Raw genomic sequence first — 23,887 nt, forward strand, 5'->3', positions numbered from 1 at the left:
ATTTTGTATTAAAAACTATAAAGCGATAAAGTCGGGGGAAATTTGAATAATTGGATCGAATCAGATTTTTTAAATATTTTGAAAGATGATAAGGGAAGGTTAATAATGTCATCTCCATGACTTAAATTTGAAGGATTTATATGATCATTAGATTTAAGGTGATTTTTCCATGTTAAATATGAATCGTTGGATTTTAGTAACTAGATTGTAAATTTTGGGAAATTGCAAGGGAAAAATTGGAAGATGAGAAATTGTTTGTTCATGTTTCACTATGATGATGTAAGGGATGATGAAAGCATGGTAATTTAGTAATTATCATGAAATTCATAAGTAAAATAATAAGGATATTAAAATTTTAAGGGTAAATTGATAATTTGGCATTTAATTAACTTTTAATTCATTTATTAAATAAAGAAAGATGGAGCATTTCCAAGACATTTTATCCATCTTCTTTGATGTTGCCGCAAGCTCCTCCAACAGTAAGAAAAACTTTTCCTTTGATTTTTCAAACCAATTTATTAAATATTGTTATGAGTATTTTATGAAATATCAGATGAATTTTTCCTTTCCTTCAACCTCACAACTTTTTCTCTGAAATCTCTTAATTTCTATCATTTCTTTAGTTTTTCACAGCTTGATGTGATAAAGGATTAATATAAAAATAAGTATATAAATTATATCCTTTTATATTTCGGCGTTTAAACTTATTTTTAATTAATTTAAATGTTTAATATTATAAATATTATTATTTTAAGTGTTCTAATCGTAACAACTGTTAAACACTTTAAAGATTTTATTTAAACAAAAACTTAAAAATAAACTATTATATTAAAAATATTAAAAAAATCACCTTCCCCTCCCTCCCTTTCTCTCTTCCCCTCCAAACAGTGCACATGGATGTCGGCTACTCTAGCTTCTCCATTAAACTTTGCCGACTAAGGTTTATTCTCGATGAAAAAACTGTTTCAAATAAGTCTAATCATCTGGGAAACAAAGTTTTTTAGTTTTGCTAGAGGAGGACGGGGAGGAGAATGGTGTGGGGGATTTAAAAAATTATTTTTAAATATGATTTTTAAAAAAAAAATTAAATCTTTAAAATTATTAGAATACAATATAAGTCATTTAACGGGATTTTTTTAATGGCAGTTAAGATCTATACATTTAAAATGATAACATTTATAATGTTAGACCTTGTATTAACTGAAAAATAATTTAAACATCTAAATGAAAAAAATTGATATAATTTTAAAACTTATTTTTATATTAAACCTAATAATAACAATATTGTTATTAGGGAGAATGAAGTTAAAAGTTAGTATGGATGAAGTTTTATGAAATTTTACAAGTGAATTTGTAATTTCACTTTCTATTGCTCCATGAATAATATAATATAATTTAATGTTAAAGTTATTTATGTGTAAATTATACTTTTAGTACTTAAACTTTATTTTCGTTATATTTTGATACCTAACTATTTTTTTAAATCATACCTAACGTTTAGTTTAAGGAAACCCTTCTATGTACAAGTGTGGCATTTGACACGCCACAGGACCCCAAAATTTAGGGATCCACACATGAATGACATTCGGTCCATCAATATACAATTTTTGTGCCTTAACGACATTTTCATTTGAAGGGAAAACAAACTTTTCATTTAGTTTTCAAGAAAGTGGCAGAGAAAGTTGCAAATAAAGATTTTAAGAGTATCTTTAATAGTTTTTCATGATAAATTTTAGTAAAAAGACCTATAAATTCCTCATAATTTCAAATTTGACAAATTAATCCTTATCATAAAATATTTTAAGGGTATTATTTTAAAAAGTAACACAAGACCTGCACATCTATTAGGACAAACCTAAGCTTAAGTTTCATTTTGGTACGTCGCTGTTAAAACTTAATGGTGAAGTTGACATATCATCATAAGGTAATGCTATGTCAACAACTCTGTTAATTTTTTAATGATGGTGTACCAAAATTAAACCTAAACTAAATATTAGGTATGATTTTGGAAAAAATAAAATTTGAGTACCAAAGCAGAATAAAAGTAATATTTTAGATACTAAACGTGTAGTATACCCTTATTTGAGTGGGATTTTGTTTCAGCACTTGCGTGTGCGTTCTATTCTACAATTTTTCATTCCCCTTCCTTACCAATCTGTGAACGTCAAAAGGTCGAGCCTTTATAATTTACTGGGGTCGGGGGGGCTATTCGCTATTCCAACTTGACCTATGTAATTTTGGAAAAACACTCTTTATTTGAATCCTAGTAAATAAATCACTGCACTGAAGAGTTCAATGGCCTCTGGTTTTGGTTACGTTTCTCTCTGAATCCATTCTCCCAAGTCCAAGTCACACAAATCCTTCCATTTGCTCAGGTAGGGTTTCACGCCTTCTTCTCCACCCTTAACTTTGGGAGTTCTAATCTGTTAGGGTTTACATGTTAGGGATTGAATCAATTTGGGGGAGGGATTAGTTGAACTTTTTCATTATATTAGGGATTGAAACAATTTGGGGGGCTTTAGTTGAACTTTTAATTTTTTTATTATTATGTTAGGGATTGGTTCAGTCACTTGAAGATGAGTTCGTTTTCAATCACGCGCAAGAAAACGCCTTTTCAGAAGCACAGAGAAGAGGAGGAAGCCAAGAAGAAGGTACAAGATTTTCTTACCTTCAATGCTCAAGCCTCTAATTGATTTGGTTTCCACCTTGTTGATTCGGATATATTGGCTCCTTTGAGCTAAAATAATTAAATTTTACTTGTGCTCTTTTTTTTTTCCATTCCTTCCTCGTTATCAGAGGGAGGAAGATGAAACTGCTCGATTATATGAGGAGTTCGTGGCTTCGTTTCAAGGTGATAATGCTCCCGGGTCGAAGGCATTTGTTCGAGGTGGAACAATCAATCCCAATGAGAAATTCAAGTTCGATGCTGAAGGTTAGTGTGATTCAGGAACTCAATCAATATTTCTTTTGGCAGAAATTAATATATTTGCCTCGGTTTTAAGTGTCAGTGATTTTGAGCAAGTAGAATGATTTTTTTATTATATCACGAGGACACTTTAATAAAAATATGGGCCTTGTTTATTCATTTGCGGATGACAGGTGAAAAGTCGAAAGATGGGGTATCTGTTCCAAAGAAGGGAAGTAGGTAAATTATTGCTTTTGATTAACCATGCTGCAATACTAATATTCTTTTGACAAGGTGTCAAAGTGAAAAGTTACATGGTGATGATAGTGATATTCTCACTCTGGCCTTGTATTTTTAAAGGCTTCTAATATATCATGAAAAGATTTTCATATAGCAGTTTGTTACACTCATATATCACTAAATTTGAAAAGATTTAACCAGCTAGGGTCCTTTTCTACTTTAGAAAAAGAAATACTTGTTATTTATCATCTTCTGAACTAAAACTCTTATGCCACTCCATTTTGGAACTATAACCCCTTTCAGTTTAATTACAAGTCTAATATGCATATGAAACGAAAACTGTTTGGGAAGTTGTCCTAATATGTCTTTATCTTTTTTCTTTTAGATATGTAAATGCTGTTATAGTATTTTCTTCTGTTAAAGGCAATTGGAAGACTGCATTTTCTAGCATTTTTTAGTGTTTCCAATTTGTGTCGCATATTAGCAAATTTGAAATCAGGAGTAACAACAGTACATAGGAGAAAGACCCCCCCCCAATTGGTGTGATCTGACTTGGATAACCTAAGTTTCCATATGTCCCTTAAAAATGTCCTGTCTGCTGCTACCAAATTCTTTGAAATACTTTTAACTGATTTTTGCAGGAGTCTGTTCCAGCAAGCTTGCATGCAAACTACAAAAAATTGGCTAAGAGTGATCCACTAATGAATTCTAGGAACAGTTCTTTATGCTTTAGTGTACTGTTACATAAAACGTTTTAGTGATGGTTATCCTATAGAGTCTCCTTTAAAGTTCATTGATGAGGACAAGTGATGAAGCTTTGTTAAAGAATGGGTAGACCAGTGAACGAATTCTTTCTGGAAAATGGAAGTTTATCTTTCATTGTATATATGCAGGTATGTTCCATCTTTCATACCACCTCCTTTGGCAGCCAAGGGAAAAGAATCGGAGAAGGTAAATTTTGTTAGTGAAACTATGGCATGCATGTATTTTTTATCATTTTCAACCAAGTTTTCTGATATTTGATATGCACATTTTATTTGAACTTCGACAATGATGTTTCTAGGAGGAGGAGGAGAGGCCAAAAGAGAAAGAGAAGGGAAAGTCTCGGAACATTGATCATTTTATGGAGGAGCTGAAGCATGAACAAGAACTGAGGGAGAGGAGAAATCAGGATCGTGAACATTGGCACGATGGGCGTAATAGTGACAATGCAGCTGTAAGTCCTTCAGTTGGATTCAAATTTTATTCCATAGTAGTGGCTAATGTTAAACATATTTCAACTTTCCTCCTTTGTTTCTTTCACTTAGATGTATGGGGATGGTTTATGTGTCATCTGAGTATTTTCAGCCCTTCTCATATAGCATGACTATATTTTGTCAGAAAGACATATGTATCTAATCCTTTGGTTGTTCCTTTCTCAGCCATCTAGTCGCTTTGATGAACTGCCTGATGATTTTGATCCTAGTGGAAAACTGCCTGGATCATTTGATGACGGTGATCCTCAAACAACAAATCTGTATGTTGGAAATCTCTCACCAAAGGTATGCTATTGTTGTTTCTTAATTGCTTCTTTTAATCTTACTTCCCCCTTTTTTCTCAGTAGGTGTTTAGATTTTTTCCTAACTACAAGTTCCTTTTAATTTAGGTGGATGAAAATTTTCTTCTTCGGACTTTTGGAAGATTTGGGCCTATTGCTAGTGTGAAGATTATGTGGCCTAGGACAGAGGAAGAGCGTAGACGGCAAAGAAATTGTGGCTTTGTGGCTTTCATGAATAGAGCTGATGGACAAGCTGCAAAAGATGAAATGCAAGGTATTCCCTAGAGCATTTTTGTAGATGTCTTGTACTCTTGTGTCATTAATCTTGTGAGGTGCATTTTCATGTCCTTGATAATAGCAATGTGATAGGACCGGGAAGGACATGGTTAGGAATGTGGATATACAGTTTGGGATGTCTCCTATAGGGGATAAGGTGAGAGGAAATCGTTATGGTGGTTTAGCTACATAGGATGCACATTGAGGGTTGCATATGTAAGAAGAATGGATCAAATTGACATTGGATCGGGTAAAAAGGTTCAAACGAGACCACAACAGACATTACTGGAGGTTATAAATGATGATATGAAACTGTTGGTTCCTGAAGAGGAAATGGTGGTGGATAGGGATCTCTGGAGGAGGAATTGTGTGCTGAATGTAAACATTTCTCTGTCTTAGTCTTGTAGTCGACATCAAATATATTTGGATTAAGGCTTGTTGGTTTGGTTTTCTGTTACATAGTTACATCTTAAAGATCGAAGGAAGTAAAATCTTTAGTTAACTTCTTGGATGTGATATTTTCTACTGTTAAAATTCTATATGATGCATTTCTAAATCGTGACATCTAATTTCCAAAGTTCTGTGAATGCTAAAATGCTCCCTTGTTATGATTGAGTTCTACCTAACTTTTGTGATATATAGCTGTGTTTTTCTAAACTGATATATGACTTCAATATATGTTCTGTTTGGCAGGAGTTGTTGTATATGAATATGAATTGAAAGTTGGGTGGGGTAAATCTGTTGCTCTTCCATCACAAGCATTACCTGCTCCCCCACCTGGACAGATGGCCATCCGGAGTAAGGAGGTTCGTTATGTTCTTATTCAAAAGAATTTGTATCTCAATTGATTAAAATGTATACATTTTTCTGTATACAAGATGCTCAAGCCACAAAGCTTTCTTGAAGCTATGATCTATTAACATATTTTTGGTTTGAGTAGGCAGTTGACAAAATCCACTGGCTGGTGTTTTTCTATGCTGTGATTCTGAAACCTATTTTCTGATTGGCAGGGTAGTTCTATAATCTTATCCGGTCCTTCAGGCCCACCAGTCACATCTGTTCCAAATCAGAACTCTGAACTGGTAATTTAACCGAGTTATCTTCATCATTTTATTTCTCTAAGAAAATGGAAATTTGATATATCCTCCTGTCTGAGGTAAATCTTAATTTGATATATCTTGTTGCCAGGTTCTTACTCCAAATGTTCCAGATATATTGGTTATTCCCCCTAATGATGACCATCTTCGCCATGTTATTGATACAATGGCTCTTTATGTTCTTGATGGAGGATGTGCTTTTGAACAAGCTATTATGGAGAGGGGCCGTGGCAATCCTCTCTTCAGCTTTTTGTTTGAGCTTGGCTCAAAGGAACATACTTTCTATGTCTGGAGACTGTATTCTTTTGCTCAGGTCCATTGTGTTAGCTATCCAAATGCATCTTCCATTGTTGACCCCGGTGTTATTTTGTAACTTAATATGCCATGCTTGGGATATGTGTAAGGAAGGAATAATTATTGAAGAACTTAATTGTTTGTGGAAATGCAGGGTGATACTCTTCAAAGGTGGCGGACAGAGCCTTTTATCATGATAACTGGTAGTGGAAGGTAATTAAGTGCCAACAATTTTCTGTTAATTACATTCCTTTCACAGGTTGTGCTAGACAGTATTGGCAGTGCATAATTTTTTTCCTTTTATTTATTTATTCTTTTATTTTATAGATGGGTACCACCTCCTCTGCCAACTGCAAAAAGTCCAGAGCATGAAAAGGAGTCCAGTGCCACATATGCTGCAGGGAGAAGCAGGGTATTCCAAAGATGAACATGCTTTGTTCCCGGTTTTGTGATTTCAGTTAGTAATATTATATTTACTATTACAGCGGCTGGAGCCAGAACGAACACTTACTGATCCTCAAAGGGATGAATTTGAGGACATGCTACGGGCCTTGACATTGGAGAGGAGTCAGATTAAGGAAGCTATGGGATTTGCTTTGGATAATGCTGATGCTGCTGGAGAGGTATTCCTTATATCTACAGCATGCCCTATAGCATTTCATGCTCTTTAAGACTTTTCTATTCTTCAAATTCTAATGGTTCCTGGCTGGGTTTGGCTTGAGGGTTTCCTTTTTTTTAAATTTTCTTACTGTTGCCATAAATGTTAAAAAGAGTAGATTTGTGGAAACAAAAGAAAATTTACTAGGGACTGGAACAACGTTCCAGATCTGGTCATCATGTTGATTGATCATTTGCAAAATCCTTTATATCCTTGAGTTTCATTCTGCAGTTTGAACCTTAGACAGTATTATGAGAACTTAAATTTGATCCATTTGCACTCCCTCCTCGCTCTCCTGTGCAGATGGTTGAAGTTTTGACAGAATCCTTGACACTTAAAGAGACACCAATTCCAACTAAAGTTGCAAGGCTTATGCTTGTCTCTGACATTCTTCATAACAGCAGTGCCCCTGTTAAAAATGCATCTGCATACCGTACCAAATTTGAAGCAACATTGCCTGATATAATGGAGAGCTTTAATGATTTGTACCGCAGTGTGACGGGAAGGATCACAGCTGAGGCCCTTAAGGTAGGTATAATGTTGACCTTTTCTACTGCTTCCAGTATGCTTTATATTATGTTTGTTCTGCTGAGGTCTGCAAAATGAACTGGCTTGTGGTCACGTGCATGTATTTATATCTGGTTCTTGGTTTTTTGCAGGAAAGGGTTCTGAAAGTGTTGCAAGTATGGTCGGACTGGTTTCTTTTTTCAGATGCATATGTTAACGGAATGCGAGCTACTTTTCTTCGATCAGGAAACTCTGGTGTGGCCCCATTCCATTCCATATGTGGTAATGCACCAGAAATTGAAAAGAAGATAAGTTCAGAAGATGTAGTTGATGGGATTAAGGCAAATCAAGATGCTGCTTTGGCAATGGGCAAAGGTGCAGCTACGAAGGAGCTGATGGATCTCCCACTTGCTGAGCTGGAAAGGCGTTGTAGACATAATGGATTGTCTCTTGTTGGTGGTAGAGAAATAATGGTTGCGCGACTCTTAAGTTTGGAAGATGCAGAAAAGCAAAGGGATTATGAACTAGATGATGAGTTGAAGCTCCGATCTAGTTCTAGCAGGCATCTTAGTGGTCAAAGAAATGCAAATGCTGAACCAGAGTCTTTGGGATTGTCTGAATGGATTCGTTATGGAGAGGGTGATATCCATTCAGAACGCAAAGTGTCTGTACCTCTGGTTGAAACCTTTCCGGTCCCACAGCCTGAACTAAAAGCATTCACGAAGAAAGATAAAATCGATCCTGTTTTGCCAGCATCTAAATGGGCTAGAGAGGATGATGACAGCGATGATGAAGAAAAGAGAACCGGAAGTGAGAATGCGGGTGATCCTGATGGCCCTAGTAAGGCTGATGAATTGGAGTTTGGAACTGATATGAACACTCCGGCACCATCTGAAAGTGCAATCAATGAAGAGCAGAGGTATGATGAATTCTCATTTCATAAGGCCAGACAAACCAAATCCAAATTTTCTTATGAACTCTGAAGTAGAATTTGCTCATGTAGCAATTAATTTATTAATGTGTCACTTTGCTCATAATACCACAGGCAAAAGTTGAGACATCTGGAGGTTGCTTTGATAGAATATCGAGAATCCCTGGAGGAGCGGGGAATTAAAAATTCTGAGGATATTGAGAGAAGGGTTGCTGTTCATCGAAAACGGCTGGAATCTGAATATGGTTTAACAGATTCTGGTGAAGATACTTCAGGAAGAAGTATGTTATTTAGCCATTGACAAGTTGTTATTTTGACAGACTATAATAGTTAATGTACTTTCCAAAGTTGAAGGCATACCCTAACACTTGTTTATGCATTCTTGGAATTGCAGAGAGGAGAGATAGGCGGGATGATGCACGTAGCTCTGCAAGAAAGCGACATCGCAGTGAAAGCCGGAGCAAGAGCCCTCCACGAAAATTATCAAACAGAGACAGGGATAGAGAAAATGGTTCAGAAAAGGAGCAAGAAAGGCACAGGGATAGGGATAGAGATAGAGGTCATGACCTGGAAAGTGAAAGGGGAAGGGACAGGGAGCGAGACCATCATGAAAAGAGTGGAAGTAAGGAAAGGGATGAGCATGATAGGGGTAGAAGCAGAGATAGGGATAGGAGAAGGCGTTAGTTGCTTAATGGCCGACGGTCTTTTTGTAAGTTGTGATCTGGGTAGGATGGGTTTGAGACCAGTAGATGACTTGCTTTGTGTTGGAGGGTGCACTGCAATCCCTTTCCATCTGTGACTGTTGGTTGACAACAAATCCCATGACAGGAAATCTGGTTCTGGTTGAACCATTTCGTAGTATTTTTTTGAAAAGTTTCGTTTTCTTTTTACAATGTCATGGCGCACGTTGTATTTGATTCTGCATTTTGCAAAAGCAAGTTAATTACTTGCTACAAACATTTAACGTCTTTGGTCCCTCACCCGGATAGAGTTAGTCTCCGGGTGTCTTTCTTGGAATTGTGTTGGTCATGTCATTACTCAGATCAGTTTAAACGTTTAATTATATTTTCAGGACAAGCTACTAGATTTACTATGCAAGTAAATAGTATAATGGAGGGGTTCCCCTAATGATTCGAGGGCAATCTTCTAGATTTACTATGCATGTGCTTGCACACGTCTTGTGAGGTTGGAGTTTTCCTCTCCGAAGAAATACATGAATGAATGTGACATGATTCAGTTAGAACAATTTACAGTGCAACTCGTTTGGTAACGAAATAAAATAGAGAGGAAAGAATGAGATATATAGAATGAGGTCCAATGGCCCAATGTCATAGCCCGTTATTGATCCACGTTCACTATTTATCTCCGCCGGAATGTGGGGATCGAATCCTTATGGTACGAACCTTATATCCATACATGATTATATTAATATTATTAGACGTTGAATAAGAGTACAGAGTCTAATTTGAATAGTTTTTTGGTTAAATTTTTCTTGTAATTAAATGATTATCCATACAAGTAGATATTAAAAATTGTGTTAAAAATATATTGACGAACTCTTGAAAATCAATCCACGCTAAACTACAAATTCTATTGTATTTTTGTTTTTGATATTAGAAAATTCTCATTCTATAATTTTGTTCATACAAAAGTCTTGATACATTTTATTTTGTGATAAGTATAAAGCCCATAGATTACCTTTGGCTTAGACATTATGGATGTTTGTGTGCTTTATTTCTTTCTGGAGACAGTGAAAGAGTTGAATTAAGAAACTCAAACATTATTTATAATTGGAATTACTATTTGTACATATAGTTGTGTCGTGTATGACACAAGAACTATTTAATCAATCCCGAAATCACATATTGCTTATACGTTAACTTGTTTTTGTTTGATTTTCCATTTTCAAACGTTGCTGTCAATGACGAAGGAGGGGCCTTTCCCTCTAAAGAAAAAAATGGGTCCAGTACTCCAGTTGTTGTTTTTAGACCCTCTTAGCTTTAAAATTAAGAAAATTAAACCAAAATTAAACCAATTCAGGTCAGCAATAGATTTAATTTATATTCTGTTTATCTTTTCTGAACACATTACTGACAAAATGAAGGGCTACTGCTCTTGCTGCCATTTTAGCTGCTACATCTCTCACATGCAAACGGCGAGAGTAAAACCCATTCTGCATTTAGTATTGTAGAAGCTGCATGCATGGAACAAGTGCTGCAGCAGCAAAAGCTGCATCAACTGATAAAATGGATGCTTGGATCGCCATGCCAGCACGGCACAGATCATTATAAAATAATATATATTCATAATATTTTTAATCTTTGATATATATATATATATATATATATATAAATAACTACTCAAACTCAAAACTTCAAGTAAAAATAATAATCTCTTTAATAATTATGATCCCTCAATAGGTTCAATAAATATAATATTCTGAAAATATATTTGTTGGGAGATTAGAAACAAGATCTATATATGTACGTAATCATTGTCGTCAACTCTTGCATGTCCTAAACACATGTTATATGAGTTATTTCTTTTTAGTTGATGGGTAAAAACTAAAAAATTCAAACAAATATTTTTCTAATAAATAGACCTATTTCTAGCTTCACCATTTTTCAAGTTTCTTCGGTATATCAAATTGTTTCGTCAATTTTACTCTTTTTTTATACTAAAAATGTTAATTAATAATATTTTTATTAAGCATCTTTGTTTTTAGTGAAAGAAAATAAAGAAATTATATTTTTAAGATAAATATAATATTTTATTTGGAAAAATAATGTAAATATAATATTATTAAGGATAAACTACAGATTTAATTACTTTCGTTTGAATTTTATAAACCATCACTGAATTCAAAAAACATAAATTATGATAACTTACATTATCGTTTTATTAAAATTTGATCATTGAGACATTAGTTAATGTGAGTTTGATGGCGTAACACATAAGTAAAATATTTAATTTTTATTTTAACACTTAAACTTTAAATAAATTATTAATTATGGGTCTTTTATAAATAAGAAATAGTTTAGGGATAAAATTTTAATTAACCCTTTTTACACCTCTCCTCAACTCCAGCTTCTCTACACCGTCCCCTTCCTCCATTTCTTCTTTCTCCTGCCAAAAACCATAGCTTCATCCACTGATAGAAATTTCTTCATCCCTCGTTTAAATTCTCTCAGATATATAATACCCATCAATCTCTCCACAACAACAATGTTCTTTGAATGATTTGTTGAAACTGAAAGGGGAAACGAAAAAAGAAATGGGTTTGATCAGGAAGTTTAAGAAAAATAACCACGGCCAAGGTAACGAAAATTTCTTTGATTTCTCGCTTTCATCGCCAGCCACCAAGATTTATTGTCTCGATGCTTATTTGCCCCCAATATTCGAAGAAGACTCCTTCCCTAAGAATCACGAAAGAGCCATCATTCTCTTTAACCCAAGGGTGTTTAGCTGTTATTCCATAGGTTCTTTCTTAGACTCCTTCAGTGGAATACAGAGATGGGAACAGAAATGGATGTAGAGGAGAAAGAAAGAATGCAGGAAGGGGACGCCTGTAGAGAGAGAGAGTTGTGGAGAAGTGTAAAAAGGGGTAAATTGATATTTTATCCTTAAATTATTTTGGGTTTACAAAAAGACCATAATTAATAATTTATTTAAAGTTTAAAGGTGAAAATAAAATAAAAATTAAATATTTTTAACAATAAGCCACGTCATCCAACTCACATAAACTAATGTCTCAGATACAAAATCTTAATAAAAGGATAATAGAAGTGATCAAAACTTATATTTTTTAATCCAGTGACTATAGGTTTATAAAACTCAAATAAAAATGACCAAATCTGTAGTTTACCCTATTATTAAACACAGCGGATAAGAAAAAGAAAATCTAATTTTATTATGTCTGTTTTTTATTACGGAGGTTGTTCTCTGTTATCAGCAAACCAAAGGTGAAACAGAAAGAATCAGCAGCAGCCTCTGGTTTTTAGTATTATTTGTCTCTCTTCTCTTCTCTTTGTGAAGTCTCGTGTTTTTCTCCCCTTTAAGCGGCCTTTTCTCTTCCAATCTTCTCTCACTCTTATTGTCAGCCATTTCCTTTTCCTTCCCTTCTTCTTCATTGATTGAGGTAACCATTTATGTTCATTTCTCTAATTTTTTGTAGCTATTTAATCATTCTTAATAATGATCTCCCCTAAACCAACTAATAAATTCATTTATTGCATTGTTTATGTTCGCTTTCGAAGAGTATGTTTTTTTTCCTTTAAAAATGATTTAATTATGTTTATTTGTGCTTTAGTTAACACGTTATGTATGAGATTGATATATTAGGATCTATGCGTTTTTAATTGGATCTGGAAATTTTGATTTCTTTGCAGGTTAAGATTGATACCTCGCTTAATTTTGAGATGATCCGTGAAACGTGAAGACTGTTTGGTTTCATTAGCTTGTAAACTTAGGCTTTCGTTTTTTCTGACTATCATCAGCTGAAATTTCATTTTTTTTCTTTCGATTACGGTTGGTTTTGTTATTTCCTATATTGATACAAGGGATTAGAGGTGGAAAATTTTGAAAGCTCTAGCAATAATATGGGCTATTTGAATTCCGTGTTGCAATCTTCGAGTCAGGTTCATGCTGAAGATGGACGGATTAGCGGCGGCGGCCTTAGGTTGGTTCCTTTTCTCTGTTCATCGTTCTTTGCTTAGATCTAGATTGTCTTTTGATTCATACTTTGTTTTTTTTTCCTTTGCAAGTTAATCTTTTTTTTCTTCACATTTCCATATGTTCAACATCATGTGTTTTTGTTTGCATGCCTTGTCCAATTTGTATGCATTTTATTCTGAATTTTTCTGTTACTTATTTCAGTTCGTGGTGTTCAACTTCTTGGTGCTTCAAGAGAGAAGATAATGGTGTTTTGTTCTCTTTCCTGGTGTTTTCTACTTTGTTATATGGTTTTAGGTGTTGCGTATCCTACCTTGGGGTTGTAAACTTTTATGGCTTTTAATGCCTTTTTCTTAATAAAATTTACTTATCTTGCTTAGAAAAAAGAAAAAGCTTCCTGATGAAAATTGGAACATCTCCTTTAAGATCTGGAATTGGAGATGTATCTGTTAAATTCCCTTTCAGACTATGATCTTTGCTTATTAGGATAGTATGCTTTAAGTTAAACCTTAGGAACATTTCTCAATTAGATAGGGCATACGGTTGGCAATCAGTATCACCTAACAAAAGTGAACAAATACAAAATAGAGGGAAAACAGACGATGAATTATGGACATATTGGAACATATATTCTTAAATTTGGAGCATTTAGATGTGTTGAATTCTTGTGGATATTTATCTTGAAATGATTTGTTGCTGCATAAATTGGGAGAAATCTGAGGTGTTATCTTTATAAGCTTTTCACTTTCTGATGCTTTCTCTTTCCTTCATGTTTTCGAACCCAGGATCTCAAGGAATAACAACAATTCCTTTACCACCAAGGTCACTGGGGTTCGTGCCTCATGTTTTATATCATACATTGCATTTATTTTAAGTCCTAGACATTTGAACTGTTGTGAGGAGTGGTGGTCTGCTATCACTCTTTATTTTCTTTTATTAATCATAATGGCAGTTTCAATTTTCAAAAAACAAATAAACTGCATTTGTTTTAAGTTCTAAACATAATCGTCGTTAGGAGTGGTGGCCTGCTAGCACTCTTTATTTTCTTTTATTAATCATAATGACAGTTTCAATTTTCAAAAAATAAAAAATACACTTTTTATTTTAAGTCCTAGACATAACCATTGTTAGGACTTAGGAGTAGTGCAGAGCTGGCACTTTTTATTTTCTTCTATTTATTATAATGACAGTTTCAAGTTTCAAAAAATTCGTAAAACATTAAAGTAAATAATATTTACTTAATAAAATTTATTGAATATAAAAGTTAATTTTTTATAATAGTTTAGAGTGGAGAGAAGATTAGGTGTTTGTTTTAGGAATGAACAAGTGGGCAATGGGTGTAGATATACTCTAGAATTACTTTATACATTTTTTGGCAAGGAGCGCGCCTTGTGCCTCGGCTCCAGAGCCGACAAGGCAGTTTTTGGACATTTCTGGCCTTGAACTAAATTTGTTGCATCTAATGCATTAGAAGTGATCTGATTGGCTTATCACGTGATTTAAGTCATACGACTGGTAGAGATAGGACGTTTACATTTCGTTATATCTTCATTCGGAAAAGAATGGAGCAATAGAAATGCAGGAAGAAATATTTTTTGCTTAAATAGTAGATTAAAAGTCACTTAAACGTGTCTTGCATTCTTTTGAAGTGATGATCACGCACACGAACTATTAGGTTAAAAGTCACTTAAATATGTTTTGCTTAAACTTGACGACAATGCTGGTTCTTTAGTTATCAGCTTACATCTTTCCTTAAATTATGGAATGATACGAAGGATGTCTAAAATCCGAAAAAACGGTCCGGGACAGCGATTTCGGTCGCGATATAGCGGTTTCGCCACCGTCCGAGTTACCCGCGACGGCCGCAATCACGGTAAATCCGAAATAACCGAAAACGCGACCGCGATTTAAAACCCTGGACTTTCATGTTTCCTTGCAACAGTCAGAACGGAAAGTTTAGCTATGGCTATGCAAGCTCTCCAGGGAAAAGGTCTTCAATGGAAGATTTTTATGAGACAATGATTGATGGTGTTGATGGCGAGATAGTTGGTCTTTTTGGAGTCTTTGATGGTATATTTCATTTTTAATTTTGTCTTCCCCTAACACATGCATACAACTTTAGTAAACCATGTATTATGTATGCTTCATATAAGCCACTTAAATAGTTTCTGTAACATCTATGATGGTTATTATTTGTGCGTTAAAGAGTGTGCATGATTAATCTATGTTTCCATCTGCTGTACACTTCTTAATCTGTTTTCTATTATAGACCTAATTCATCCACTGTAGTAAATAAGGTTGCCAGACAATTACAAGTAGAATATATATACCAACTTATAAGATTACATTGTAGTCTCAACTTGGAGAACGTCTCTGAAAGGATTTCATGTGGATTCTGGTTCTTTTTTACCTCCTCCACTATGCTAACGATATCTGAATCCTTTTCTTAAAGGCCTTTTATTGTCTTAGGATTGGAAATTATTATGGTAAATCATAAGTTTTGCCAGAAAGATTTTCTTTTACCACTAAAAACTCATTTCTTTTGAGAGCATTTAATTAATTCATTAGGTTGTTCCACTACTAGAACAATTCTGATGTAGTAAGTTATGGTTTGTTGTCTTCTTTACCAAAAAAATTGTATAATTAACTCACTCCTGGCTAGTTATGCTGAGTTATTACCTGATCTTTACAAGCATGGTTTTTTTAGGTCATGGAGGTGCCCGGGCAGCTGAATATGTTAATCATAACCTTTTCAATAATTTGATCAGGCATCCAAAGTTCATTTCTGACACCAAATCTGCAATAGGTTCTTGGCATTATAACTGTATCATATAGTTGTATTCTTTTCTAGTGGGTTGTTGATTCACCAGCCTAACTTCTCTTTTAAATGCTTCCAACCTTACCAGCTGATTCATATAGTCATACAGACTCTGAATTTTTAAAATCAGAAAATAATCAGAATAGGGATGCTGGGTCAACCGCTTCTACGGCTATACTCGTTGGCAATCGGTTGCTAGTTGCAAATGTTGGGGATTCCCGTGCTGTAATCTGCATAGGAGGCAATGGTAAGATCCATTATTTTTACTTTTGTTTCCATTCCTTTGGTTTCAAATCATTCATGAAATCAAATATAAAATTTCCATTTACTTGACCTGTAAAACGAAATCTCATTGACAATATTTTTACATTATGCATTCTTCTATAACTTCTTCACCCATCTTGGTGTAGGTGTGAATTTGTCAGCCCTTTCGAAAGCCTTTAAAAGTATTATGTTATCACTAAAATGGTTAGCTGTAAATGACTTACATACAATATCTCCTCTTACAGCTATTGCTGTGTCCCGTGACCATAAGCCAGATCAAACTGATGAGCGTCAACGGATTGAGGACGCAGGAGGATTTGTCATGTGGGCTGGTGTGTTATGTCTCACCATTTCTCCTTCTTCTCTTATCCTCCTCTCTTTTTTCATTTTAAGCTTTGCTATGATGCCCTAAATTTCTTCCTTTTATTATGACTGAAATGTCTCCTTAGGAACTTGGAGAGTAGGAGGCGTCCTTGCTGTTCGTGCATTTGGTGATAGGCTCTTGAAGCAATATGTTGTTGCAGATCCAGATATTCAGGTCTGTCTGAAGACTCGTGTCTCTAAGATGGCATTGCACACCATAATGTTAATAGAACCCTGTAATGCAAAAACCCAGCCTTTTGCTTGAAGTTGTGCTTGTTAGAGTCCTGCTTTGATGTCTTTAAAACTCGTATAGGATCCCTAATTGTGAAATCATTGCTATTAGTATTAGCATTTTATACTCTGATACCTCTTTGGTTGCAGGAGGAAAAGATTGACAACTCTCTCGAATTCCTTATTCTTGCAAGTGATGGACTGTGGGATGTTGTTTCAAATGAGGTATGAAACAATTGTTTTACTCAATGCCTTGTATGTTACTAGCATCCAAGAACTACAACAATGTGCCTGTCGAGCTTAGAATTAGTTTGAAGAAAGATGAGAGAAATGAGTATAGTTAGCAACCATCCTCCTAACTGCTGTTTTTCCTTTTCAGGAGGCTGTTGCAATGATAAAGCCAATACAGGATCCTGAGCAGGCAGCAAAGCGGTTGATGCAAGAGGCATGCCAGAGGGGTAGTGCAGATAACATAACTTGTGTCGTCGTGCGATTCTTGTTCAATCAATCGAGTACCAATCAAGGGGCCACCTCACCTAGTGTATCTGCATAAGCACCATCTCTTTCCATGTTTTGGTTTCCCAAGTTGAGGGAAAAAGTGGGGGACTTAGATATTGATGTATCTAGTCATAAAAAACAGATATATTTAACAGCAGGGTAAGGTGTAAGGATAGAAAAAAATGAAGAAATGTGTGAGGGCAGGATTTGCATTAACATCTTCTATTCAGACTCTGGACTGGAACAGAATTGCATGAGTTAAAGACGGTGGCGGATCTAGAAATTTAAGAATTGGGGTCTAAAATTTTAATTTTATTTTTCTTAAAAATAATGAGTATGTAAAAATTATAATTTTTTTCATTAACACATTAAGTTAAATTTAATCACTTTTCCCAAATAATGGAGATCACTTGGTTCGCTTAGTGCGTCCGTCATTGGTTAAAGATGGATGCTTACGTGTGAATTTGTAAAGAGTCTCAAAGGCTTAGGTCCACATGTCTTAATTGTTGTAGTCAGACAGTTATAAAGCTATTTGTGTTGAGATGTTGCTTTCAAGCACTAGGATTTGCAAATGCTTTATTAGGATTTGTGTTGAGAATGTCACAAAGCCCGTGGATTTTGGAATCGGCCACAGGTGGAGCAGACAAACGCTTCATCCGATCGGCCTAAGAGAGCCCGTCTTGGCTGATTTGCGAGAGTCGAACTTTCAAAACTTAACGTAAAAACGTATCCCTTTCCGACTGGGGTTGTTATAATTTTTGGTGAAAGGTGACGTGAGGCTTCGTTCGCCAAATAATATAGGCGGATTTTTTTTAAGGAAAATATGTGTTGAATTAATTTGAGGGAGATTATTTGTTATAGCATGTTTTGAACTCATTATTTGAAATAATGAGTTATTTAAAATATAATAAGTAATTGAAACTCGTCATGTGAACATCATATATCAAAATCAATTTGATCCTCAAACTCTATAGAACATCAATTTAACTTATCTGTCTCATCATTAGTCACTTAGATCATGTCATGAACTGAAACTCGTCATACCGGCATCGTAATAATCAATGACAGAAACATTGATAAATTGTCATATTTTTTTTTCTGAGTTTGAGATTCACATTGAGTGCAAAATAATGCAATATCATATTTTTTTTGTTGAAAATTTAAGGGTCTTACATATCATTAAATCATTATTATTTATATATTAATTGTATTTTTTTAAAATATTATAAATGAATTAGAATATATCACACGAGGCAATTGCACATATATTGACCAAGCTTCAGGTAAAACATGGTTTTGCCAAATTCTATTTGATTACTATCCTCTTTGTAGTTTTACTTGGTACTCTTTTACTATGCCATATTTCTCTACATTCAAAAGTCCACTGCTGCTCCCTTTCTAATTGCTTACTTCGAAAGTTGTTATAATATTTTTTTTTTATGATGATACATTGGTTAATGACGTTACTTTCAACTCATTATTGTTCTAGGTAGGAAAGAAGCTATCTGAACTGATTAAAAACCTTTACGTGGCGTTTGATTCGTATGAATCCCTTGGAATTAGGGGAATTAGAATATAATTCCATCACTTTTCCATGTTTGGTTCAAGTTTTCAAAGAGAATTGAAATTCCTCATGACTTCAACTTTCCATCAAACGAGGGAAAGTGAATTACATTCATTCTATGATGAAATTCAATTCCCTTGTTGGAGGAAATTAAAATTTGACCATACTACACTCATCAATCTTTTGGTAACTTATTTATATATTGAATATTTTTTTTTTATTTCGGTCGGGTCGGGTCAAGTTAGGGTTTAGGGTGAAAATACCCGACCCGAAAATATATATTTTTTATTATTTAGGAATAACAATAATACCCCTCTATATAAATTTTTCAATTAAGTCACTATTTTATTGAATGAAATAATTTTTTTATTATTTCGGGTCGGTCGGTTTTCTAATTCATATATCGGTCGGGTCGGGTCGATTTTTTTAAGTGTGATATTCGGGTCGGGTTGAGTTCGGTACCCGACCCGACCCAAAAATATATAATTTTACCTTATATATTTAGGAATAATTACAATAATCCCTCTATATATATATTTTTTTCAATTAAGTCATTGTTTTTATTGAATAAAAATAATTTTTTTATTATTTCGGTCGGGTAGGGGTGTTCAAATAACCGAACTAATTCGGTTTAACGATCGAACCGAATTAGTTCGGTTAATCGGTTCGGTTACTGAATTAGTTCGGTCGGTTAACGTTTAAGAAAATTTTTAGAATTCGGTTAACGGTTAATTCGGTTCGAATTCGATTATTAACTGAAATTAAATTTTAAATATATATATATATAACATATGGGCTCAGCCCAAACCATTAAAACCCAATTATTAATTTAAGATCCAATAACTTTTAAACCTAAATAATATTAATTAATTTAAAAAATTATATAAATTTTTATTTATAATTATATATTTATTAATTAATTGTAAACTGTTTTTTTATTTAAAAATATTAAATATATATATATACATATGAGCTAAGCCCAAACCATTTAAAACCCAATTTTAAGATCCAATAACTTTTAAACCTAAATCAATTTAATTAATTAAAAATTTATCTGAAATTTTTATTTTATAATTATATATTATTTAAATTAATTAAAACTTTTTTTGAATTAAAAATATTTAATTTTTATATAAATTAGAAAATTTTAATTTTTTTGTTAATTCGAAATTAACTGAATTAACCGAAATTTATTCGGTTAGGTTAATATGTTCGAAAAAAAGTTTGGTTCGGTTAACGGTTAAAGAAAAAAAATGGTTAATTCGGTTCGTTTTAACCGAATGAACAGCCCTAGGTCGGTCGGGTTTCTAATTCATATATTCGGGTCGGTGAAACTTTATTTTGGTCGGTCGGGTCCGGATGGAGGTTCCCTTGTTCTCGGGTCGGTGAACCAAAAACCCGACCTAACCCGACCCATGGCCACCCCTAATGGATGATTTTAACTTATGATGTCTATTAGCATGATTTTTATAATTTATTGAAATGAATAATCAATCATAAAATTAAAAATTTAATATTTTTTAAAATTTTATAATATATTGATACATGTAATTTATAAAACAAACTAAAATTAAGCAAGAAAAACAAGAAGGCAATCCTGTCATTTTACATTATTGAAATCAAATTCATCTGACATGTCTGCGAACCAAACAGAATATGGAATTGGATTCCAATTCTGACATTTCAATTCCTTCACATTTTCAATTCCTTCATAAACATTCCAACAAACCAAACGCCACCTTAGTTTTTGAGCAGGGAAGAAGAAAGATTAGTTATCCTCTAGTTTTGGATCTTCTTATTTCTTGGGTTGTTTTGGGGTTATTTCTTTCCTTTTGATTTGGTTCTCTAAACTCTATATTGAAGCTTTGATTGCTGCCCGTGAGTGCATTGCACATGGACAGCATGTAATTGTTTTCTTTAAAGTTCAATAAACACTAAACTGGCGTTTCCCTTTTAAAAAAAAAATACATGATCTCAAATTATTTTCTTAATCTGCCATTCTTTTAAAATGATTTATTTAATTTATATTATTAAAATTTTATCTATCTATTAATTTTATTTATATTATTTAAATTTCAGTTTGTTGAAGAATATAATCGGTTTTTCCACCGGATTATTGACCCTTAGATCCGACAAGAAAATATAGAAAATCAGAACTTACAAATAAAACAAAATATGTTTTGAGTACAAAATAGTTGTATAAATAATTTAGGGTTTTGTTAAGATAACAAATGATCAGTTAATTAGTTAGTAGGTGGTTAGTAGACTGTTAGAGAATTAGTTAGAAGCAGTTACTTTTCAGCTCTTGTATTGTAGCTTGTACATTGTATTATATATTGCAGGTCCGCTAAGCAATAAAATACGAGGCATTATTTTAACATGGTATCAGTTACCAGGCTTCTTCCAGTTGGGTTACTCTACTTGGCCCATTTCTAAACCAGTAAGTGCGGTTCAGCTTCCTTCCACTGTTTCTCTTCTCCCTCGTCTTTCCCCAAAATCAGTCTCCTAGGTATTTCGTTTCTCCTTCTCCATTGCTATGCCTCCACTGAACGAATCAGCTATTGTTGATTTCAATCATCCTCTCTTCTTGCATCCATCAGACACTCCAGTACTCTCTAATCTCTCATCAGCTCGTGGGATTAGAGAACTACAATGTCTGGAGCAGATCGATGTGCATCGCGCTGTTGGCGAAAATAAGCTCGGCTCGTTGATGGTGCTTGCCAGAAGAGAACTATGATCTTGATTTACATCTTCAGTGGGATAGGTGTAATCCATTGTATTATCCTGGATTCTCACGCCGTGAGTAGGGAGCTCTCGGCTGGCATAGTTACCCTCAAATGCGGCGTCTGTTTAGAGTAACCTGAAGGAACGTTTTGACAAAGTGCACGGTTCCAGGATTTTCTTCCATCACGAAATAGCCATAATTTCTCAAGGTGAATTGAGTGTTTCGACTTACTTCACTAGATTGAAGATACTGTGGGATGAATATGCTACGCTTGTGCCGATTCCATCATGTGAATGTGCAAGCTCGCAGCAATACTCTAGGCACCTTGCTCAGCAGCAACTCCTTCAGTTTCTAATGGGCTTAATGAGACATACTCGTCGTTCGAAGTCAAATTCTGCTGATGCAGCCCCTTCTTCGGTGAACCAGGCGTACTCCATGGTTGCTCAAGAGGCTTACTTCACTAGATTGAAGATACGTGGGATGAATATGCTACGCTTGTGCCGATTCCATCATGTGAATGTGCAAGCTCGCAGCAATACTCTAGGCACCTTGCTCAGCAGCAACTCCTTCAGTTTCTAATGGGCTTAAATGAGACATACTCGTCGGTTCGAAGTCAAATTCTGCTGATGCAGCCCCTTCTTTCGGTGAACCAGGCGTACTCCATGGTTGCTCAAGAGGAGTCTCAGCGAGTTCAGCTCTCTGCTGCGCCTTCAAATCTGGATTCGTCGGTGTTCTACTCCAAAAGCTCTGGGACTCCTGATCGTCGCCGGTTTCATGGCGTTTGTGACTATTGCAAGATTAAAGGTCACAAACGAGATAATTGTTATCGTCTTATAGGGTTTCCTCCCGATTTCAAGTTCTCTAAACGCAAGAACGCACAGGCTGCAGTTGTTGTCTCTGACCCTGTTACTGCATCCGCTCCTGCTGGTGCCTCTGCCAAGTCGTATTCATCGGTCCCCTTGGCACCAACCTTTACTCAGGAGCAGTACAACCAGATCATTAATCTTCTTTCATCTACTGCTTCGATTGATTCCGCTGTGAATCTTGCAGGTATTGTCGATAATTGTTTACCTGCCTCTAGTAAGTCACTGACATGGGTCTTAGATACAGGTGCTACAGATCACATATTATCTGATTTACAATGCTTGCAATCTCCTATCTTGTGTTCCCGGTCAATTCAATTGCCTACTGGTAAAACTGTCCCAATTAAATATGTTGGTTTTGCTTCCTAAATTCTGCCATAAAATTGCTAATGTGTTATATGTCCCAATTTTACTCACAATCTACTCTCCATTTCAAAGCTCACTCGTGACCTGCATTGTTCTATTGTTTTATATCCTGACTTGTCTTGCAGGACCTCTCAAGTGGAAGGATGAAGGGGATGGTAAAGAGTTTAGGGGGCTTTATTTTTTCAGTCATCAGCTTTAACTATTGGTTTGTCATCTACACATACTTCCTCAATGTGCAGTTCTAATGTTTCCTCTAGTTTGTCTTGTGATTCAAAATTGGTTGACTGTAGTCTTGTGTCTGAATGTATGACTGTTTCTGGTAATAATACAATAATACAAGTCTTTGGCACTCGTTTGGGACATGCTGCTTTTCAACCATGAATAATTGCCTTTGTTACATTCTGTTAACTTGGATTCCAAATTACTACAACTCTTGTCCCATATGTCCTTAGCCAAACAAACTAGACTCCCATTCCCGTTAGCTTCACTTCTTCACTAGCTCCTTTTAGTCTAATTCAAATAGATTTATGGGACCTTATCGAATTGTTACACATAGTGGTCATAGGTACTTTTAACTATAGTTGATGACTTTACTCGTATAAACTTGGTGCACTTGTTGAGATTGAAGAGAGACACTATTATCTCTCTTAAAAATTCATACCTTTGTCAAAACTCAATTTTCAACCGTTATTCAAATAATTTATAGTGACAATGGCACTGAATTTTTTAATTCTCAGTGTTTTGAATTTTTTAGTTCACTTGGAATTCTTCACCAAAGCTCATGCGTTTAGACCCCCCAATAAAACAGGGTTGCTGAACGCAAACATAGACATATTCTCGAAGTTGCAAGGGCACTTCGTTTTCATTCAAAAGTTCCTATTAAGTTTTGGGGAGAATGTGTTACTACGACTTGCTATATAATAAACCGGTTGCCTCCTCTGTTTTGCGTTTTAAAACTCCTTTGAAACCCTTCATCATAAAGTCCCTGACCTTTCTCATTTAAGGGTGTTTGGGTGTCTCTGTTATGCTACCAAGCTAAATTACTCTGACAAGTTTTCTTCTAAGGCCATGCCCTGTGT

The 23,887-nt window shown here is 34.7% G+C and overlaps 2 protein-coding genes across 3 annotated transcripts; both read left to right on the forward strand.

Moving 5' to 3' along the window:
• The first annotated feature begins 2,158 nt into the window (after positions 1-2,158).
• On the forward strand, positions 2,159-9,379 carry LOC120134664 (protein RRC1-like). 2 transcript variants are annotated; one of them, XM_039151105.1, is made up of 18 exons: positions 2,159-2,375; positions 2,555-2,651; positions 2,797-2,932; positions 3,100-3,145; positions 4,039-4,096; positions 4,209-4,361; positions 4,567-4,686; positions 4,791-4,956; positions 5,652-5,764; positions 5,969-6,040; positions 6,147-6,368; positions 6,504-6,562; positions 6,677-6,761; positions 6,835-6,972; positions 7,311-7,535; positions 7,667-8,433; positions 8,560-8,726; positions 8,840-9,379. In XM_039151105.1, the coding sequence occupies exons 2-18, from the start codon at positions 2,577-2,579 to the stop codon at positions 9,127-9,129; spliced, it is 2,892 nt and encodes a 963-aa protein (XP_039007036.1). In that variant the 5' UTR covers positions 2,159-2,375; positions 2,555-2,576; the 3' UTR covers positions 9,130-9,379. The 2 variants fall into 2 exon arrangements, with proteins under 2 accessions (XP_039007036.1, XP_039007037.1); XM_039151106.1 differs by lacking the exons at positions 2,159-2,375; positions 2,555-2,651; positions 3,100-3,145 and having other exon boundaries at positions 2,795-2,932.
• Positions 9,380-12,383: 3,004 nt separating this feature from the next.
• LOC120134080 (probable protein phosphatase 2C 59) lies at positions 12,384-17,582 on the forward strand. The gene is made up of 9 exons (XM_039150555.1): positions 12,384-12,583; positions 12,834-13,123; positions 15,059-15,186; positions 15,824-15,922; positions 16,023-16,181; positions 16,444-16,530; positions 16,648-16,736; positions 16,943-17,017; positions 17,172-17,582. The coding sequence occupies exons 2-9, from the start codon at positions 13,044-13,046 to the stop codon at positions 17,343-17,345; spliced, it is 891 nt and encodes a 296-aa protein (XP_039006486.1). The 5' UTR covers positions 12,384-12,583; positions 12,834-13,043; the 3' UTR covers positions 17,346-17,582.
• Positions 17,583-23,887: the final 6,305 nt, after the last annotated feature.

The sequence above is a fragment of the Hibiscus syriacus genome, unplaced genomic scaffold (genome assembly GCF_006381635.1).
Source record: "Hibiscus syriacus cultivar Baekdansim isolate YM2019G1 unplaced genomic scaffold, ASM638163v2 tig00110597_pilon, whole genome shotgun sequence".
Taxonomy (NCBI): Eukaryota; Viridiplantae; Streptophyta; class Magnoliopsida; order Malvales; family Malvaceae; genus Hibiscus; species Hibiscus syriacus.